The 6,197-nt window shown below is 33.3% G+C and overlaps 2 protein-coding genes across 2 annotated transcripts; one reads left to right on the top strand and one right to left on the bottom strand.

The window, feature by feature from the left end:
* Positions 1–3: 3 nt before the first annotated feature.
* Positions 4–1,282, bottom strand: LOC125852207 (deacetoxyvindoline 4-hydroxylase-like; the record flags this gene model as incomplete). Its single annotated transcript, XM_049531945.1, has 3 exons — positions 696–1,282; positions 265–586; positions 4–189 (listed from the first exon to the last, which is right to left on the bottom strand). Coding segments are annotated over exons 1-3 (1,005 nt in total), but the record flags the coding sequence as incomplete, so codon positions are not given.
* A 3,095-nt stretch (positions 1,283–4,377) lies between these two features.
* LOC125852202 (1-aminocyclopropane-1-carboxylate oxidase homolog 1-like) lies at positions 4,378–6,194 on the top strand. Its single transcript, XM_049531929.1, has 3 exons — positions 4,378–4,938; positions 5,336–5,657; positions 5,752–6,194. The coding sequence occupies exons 1-3, from the start codon at positions 4,400–4,402 to the stop codon at positions 5,995–5,997; spliced, it is 1,107 nt and encodes a 368-aa protein (XP_049387886.1). The 5' UTR covers positions 4,378–4,399; the 3' UTR covers positions 5,998–6,194.
* The last annotated feature ends 3 nt before the right edge of the window (positions 6,195–6,197 follow it).

Genomic DNA, 6,197 nt, shown 5'->3' with positions numbered 1-6,197 from the left:
AGTATAATCAGCTGCTAGAAATTCTTTATATAGTGGGGGGTTTTCATCAGATATGAGCTCTTTGATTGGACCATACATCTTCGGAGGTGTAGAACCTCCAGTGAAGAAGCTTGCCGCTGAAATCCTTGGTCCTACCTTATTTGCTACAACTCTATGAATTGCACTTACAAACTTGTCATTTGATACGATCTGTTACAAAATCAGATTGAGATGAGTAACAATTTGTAAAGAAATGAGAATAAAAAGTTTGGTTTTGTTGCAAACCTGAAGAAGGTCACCAATATTAATAACCAAACCATGTTCAATCGGTTCAACATCAGCCCATTGGTTATCACGCATGACTTGGAGCCCACCACTCTGATCTTGAAGCAGAATGGTAAGGAAAACAGGATCTGTATGCTTACCGGTACCAAGAGTAAGCTCTGGCTGTGGGCATGCAGGGTAGTAATGGCATGCCAACATTAGTCCTTTGTTACAATCCGCGGCTTTCAAGTGGTCAGGTTTTAGCCCAAGAGCTTCTGATAGTAAGCCAAGAAGAATGTCCCCTAGTTTTATGACATGATTTTTGTACTCAACCAATATTTTCCTGGACATTAGGAAAATATCAAGATTTAATGCAAAAACTTCAACACCTTGTACGCGTAAAACAGTACAGATATAGAATTGAAATTCAAGTACAGAAAATACATAGTTACCTGCAAACTTCTGGTATTTCCTCAGGTTCAGAAAGTAGCTTAGAGATATATAATGTATCCTTCCAGGTTGCATTTCTTCCTTTTGTTGTCAACAGTTGAAGATTGCTCTCAAATCTAACTCCTCGGGTTGGATCAGACGAATAGTACTCTTTCTTCACTTCAACATCTTGTTCATGAAATTTACGAGTCCCATCAATCATTCCTTCCAAAACACTTGAAGGAACCCCATGATTTATCAGTTGAAAAAATCCCCATTTCTCAGATGCATCCCTTATTTCATCGACAATCTTCTTACGTCCACCTTCAACTTCTATGCCACTTAGATCCACCACCGGAATCTGTAGAGTTGACTTGCACATAGTCAACTCCTCAGCAAGTTCATGAGATGGCCTAATGAAAATTCTTGGAATCTCCACTATTCCAGAATCAACTAGTCCTTTAACACCGGCTTTTGTATCATCAATAGCCTTTTTCTCAACCGATGGATCATAATCCATTTCAATCCGAATTGATAGCTTCTAGCTAGTTCGATGAATAAGATGGTTGCGTTCCAAAATGGGACGATACAAGGTCAGCAGACAAGCTCGTTCTGGATATTTATCGTAACAATCAAGATGTAAGAACACAACAATCAATGACTAATTCCTCATAATTATTAATTGATTAGTCAAATAAACATGTATAGTCAGCTCAATTTCAATTTTTAAAAGATTATTGTGGGTCCTTTGTATGCCGGCCATTTCTAGTTTTTTTTTTTTTTATATTATAGTTGAAGACTAATGAAGTTTGATTTTATGAAGTTAACTTGTCCACGCATAACGCTTATAAAAACATATCAATCATGAATTTATTAAATTGATTATCTTATAAATTAGTCCATATTAAAAGTGAAGAAACCTTACCCCTAGAACAAGAACCAGGTTCTTGTATATTTGCCTATGACAGAACACTTTAACAGCCACACAATACTTTTTGTTAAAAACTTCCTCACTCAAGGAAGGAAAAACCTTGTTTTATTATTTAACAACTATGTCACGATTACAACTCAATAATCAATAACCTCAAAAAAACTCTTGACTAACTATAGTCAACTAACTCTATTCTCCAAGAGGCCAAACCCACCTCTTGTTACAAACCTCTCAATAACTCAACTCTACAAGAAGCCAAACCCACATCTTGTACAAAAGATCTATGACAATGATTCTAACTATGAATCAAAAACACTTTTCTCACACAAGAAATTCTAACTATAGAACTTCTTGAATTCTATTCCTAAGAACACTCAGTATAGTAGGCTTTTGTGTGTTTTCTCACTCTTTCTTCCTCTCGTTTTTCGATTCTGCAAAAGACACTTTGTCTCGTCTGCTTTGACATCCTTTTATAGAGTTGGAAGATTGGTGTCCAATGTGTACAAGGAAACAACATAAAGTTGTGTACGAAAAGGAAAGAATTTATTTTGACCTTTTATTACAAATCCTGTTAGTACACAACTTCCTCTTTTATTTGTTTCCTTCTTTAGCTCTGCTTTCTTGCTTCAAAGTTTTCCTTTTTGACTCTTCTTTTTGAACTCCTTTTGAAATCGGATTGCATATCAAGATGTGTCTATCATCAAAACTTCATAAATCATCAAAAAGATCATGACAAATACTTTAACAAATTTCCATCCACAAAAATCATGACTAAGTACTAAACTAATGAAATCTCCTTCGAAGTAAAACTTATTTGTATTATACAAAATAAAATAATGCTTATTGAAAGAACTAAAATTATAGTAAATCACAGTGAAATAAACACTTTTGCTCCAAATTTTCTCAATCACAAATATTTTTCGTTTAATGTTCAATCATGTTAGATAATACTCCCTCAATCCAACAATAGTTGTCCACTATTAACTTGGCACACCCAAAAGAAACTATAAATAGAAGGGTAATTTTACTATATCACTCTTTTAATATAATAAATACAATGTCTTGAAAAATGTATTAGGGAAATGACTATAATTAATGATAATAGTAAATTAGAAACTAAGTATACAATTATCCGTAAATTTCATAAATTGTACAAGTATTGTTGAACATCTATTTTTAATATAGTGTACAATATTATTGGACGGAGGGAGTATCTATTTATCTAATAAAGTTAGGCACAAAGTAAGTGATGTGACACACATCTCTTTAGCTAAAAATTCATATTTGTCTTTTTCCTATTTTTTTTCCTTCAATATTTTTCTACTCCTTCGGTCCAACAATAGTTGTTCACTATTGACTTTGCACATTTCTTAAGAAACTATAAATAGAAGAATAATTTTAGTTTCTCACCCTCTGAATATAATAAATACAATGTCCTGAAAAATGTAATAGTGAAATGACTATAATTAATGATATGATAAGGATAAATTAATAATTAAGTGTAAAATTATCCATTGATTTCATAAGGTGAACAAGTATTGTTGGACATCCAAAAAATAATATATTTAACAACTATTATTGAACGAATGAAGTATATAACATAGTGAAGCAAAGAACGATCAATGACATTTTAGTAACTTCATCTGCTTGTTTGCTTTCCCCTCATAAAGTCATTGCTAATTGGTTGCTGCCATTAGCCTTCAATAATAAAGATTATTAATTAATTAATAGCCGTTCTCTTTCGTAATCTACGGTCTAAGAAGAATTCTTCTATTTTCTATTCCTTTTTACTTGTCTATTTTTTACTTTTTATTTGTCTCTTTATATTTGTCATATTTGATAAATCAAGAAAAGACAATATTTTTTACCTATTATATCCTCAATTTATTTCGAGAGTTAACGTTTTTGATTTTTGAAAAAGGTAGATCCTTAAATTGATTTTGGAATTCTATCAATTAATAGGGATAAAATGGTAAATTTACTATATCAATTATTATTTTCTTAATATGTGTGTTAAGTAAAAAATGGACAAGTAAATAGGAACATAGTATTAGCATACAAAATTATTTTATTGGATGGATTGTGGGGCCATCAATTTTTGGGTCATATTTGATACCTAGTTCATTCATTCACGCTAATAATTAAAGGAAGTGTTTCTTTTAAATATTTTTTGTACTCCATCTATTATCTTTGTCATTTTATAAAATCAATGAATAAATGAATTATTCTTTCTATTTTACCCTTGAGAGTTACTAGCCTTAAAAATATAAATTTGACCAATGTAGGAAAACTAAATAATTTATTTATGTTCATTGGTCAATTTTATTAATCAAAATAAATTGATTCATATTCATTTATTGAAAATTTGACTTCGAGAGAACACTAAATAATGATACAATGGTAAATTTACCTACTTTCTTAAGGAGCCTGAAACCTAAAATGGTGGCAACTTAATAGGAACGGAGGAGTATTATTTTATGGTTGTTATTATGTCCTTATTAGTTGCTTTGTTTCTCCACTGTCATTTTTCCTTTTTTATTTCTGATATGTTATACTTGAGTCGAGGGTAGTCCAAAAATCGTCTCCTTACCTCCACGACCATGAGGTAGAGGTATGATCTGCGTATACTCTACCCTCCCCAGACTCCACGGACGAGATTTCACTAAATATATTGTTGTTTGATGTTTCTTTTGAATATTGATTCACATTGGACCACATTATTTATGAGCACTAGTTGACTTTAACTAACTTATTAATTGCTCAAGAATCTTTCCCTTATTGAAATGAAGAACAAATATGTCCAGAATTGCAGAGTCTCAAGCTGAATTAACAATGGAATATGATCGATTGAAGGAGTTAAAGGCTTTCGATGATACAAAAGCCGGTGTTAAAGGATTAGTTGATTCTGGAATTGTGGAAATTCCAAGAATATTCATTAGGCCATCTGATGAACTTGTTGAAGAGTTGACTCAGGGCAAGTCCACTCTACATTGTCCTGTGATAGATTTCAGTGGCATAGAAGTTCAAGATCATCGTAAGAAGGTTATCGATGAAATAAGGGAAGCATCAGAGAAGTGGGGATTTTTCCAACTGATAAATCATGGGATTCCTTCAAGTGTATTGGAAGGAATGATTGATGGGATTCGTAAATTTCACGAACAAGATGCTGAGGTAAAGAAAGAGTACTATTCGCGTGATTTCCAATCGAGAAGAGTAAGATATGAGAGCAACTTTGATCTTTATCAATCAAAAGCTGCAAACTGGAGGGATACATTGAACATTTCTTTGCTACATTCAAGTCATATTGAACCGGAAGAAATACCAGCAGTTTGCAGGTAAGTATATATTGACCTTCTGTTCTTGAATTTCATGCCTTTGATTTTTCATGGATTAGTTAGATCAGTTGCTTGGACAGACTTTTCGATAATTGTGTGATTACGTATCTAAAAACTTAAGTTGTTAGAGAGGGTATACCTTAATCCACTTAATTATATCTTCAACACGTCCCCTCAAGTGTGCGTGAATTTTTCTTGTCTAATAGGTGTCAGTTAGATTTGAACTCAGCGCCTCTACCTACTCTGATACATATTGAATTTTGTGAACATCTCATCTAAAAAGCTCAAGTTGTTAGGAAGGGTAGTGTTTTTTCACTGCATTATATCTTCAAAGGGCAGTACAGTTTTTTGACATGTTAGGCTATATTATATCTTAAATCGTTTTTCTAACATCCAGGAACGTAATCGTTGAGTATATAAATCATGTCACAAAGCTGGGAGAAACTATATTCAGCGTACTATCAGAAGCGCTCGGGCTAAAACCAGATCACCTGAAAGATATGGAATGTACTAAAGGAAAATCAGTAGTATGCCATTACTATCCAGCATGCCCACAGCCAGAGCTAACTCTTGGCGCTGCGAACCATACAGATCCTGCTTTCCTTACTGTTCTTCTTCAAGATCAAATTGGTGGCCTTCAAGTCCTGCACAATAACCAATGGATAGATGTTAAACCGGTTTCACAAGGATTGGTTGTTAATATTGGCGAAGCACTTCAGGTTTGTAACGAAAAAAGAAAAAAAAAAACTTTTCTTAGTCTGGTTTGTCTTCTAGACAAAATTGTCCAACTTATTTCAATTTGGTTTGTCACAGATCCTATCAAATGACAAGTTTGTGAGTGCTAATCATAGAGTTCTAGCGAACGGGGTAGGACCAAGAATGTCAGTGGCATGCTTCTTCAATGGTAGTTTTGCACAACCAAAGATCTACGGTCCGATCAAGGATCTAATATCAGAAGAAAATCCCCTTTTGTATAAAGAATTTACAGTAACTGATTACATTGCTAAGTTTATGTCCAGGCCTCTTGGTACATGTGCCCTTGACCTTTTTAGACTGTGAAGAAACACAAAAAATCTACATTACCAAGCAGCGATGAACGCCAGCAGTATAGTCCTTCATAAAACCTATGATTGTTGTTCATTAAAGTATGTTCTTATCTGTAATAATATTTTACACATGAGTACTGGAGGAATATGCAGCTCATCCCTTTATATGTAAGCATTTCATGTTGAATAAAATAGCAGCATTTTGTTTGGGTA

The sequence above is a fragment of the Solanum stenotomum genome, unplaced genomic scaffold, assembly GCF_019186545.1.
Source record: "Solanum stenotomum isolate F172 unplaced genomic scaffold, ASM1918654v1 scaffold32800, whole genome shotgun sequence".
NCBI lineage: Eukaryota > Viridiplantae > Streptophyta > Magnoliopsida > Solanales > Solanaceae > Solanum > Solanum stenotomum.
This window is presented reverse-complemented; position numbering and strand designations above follow the sequence as displayed.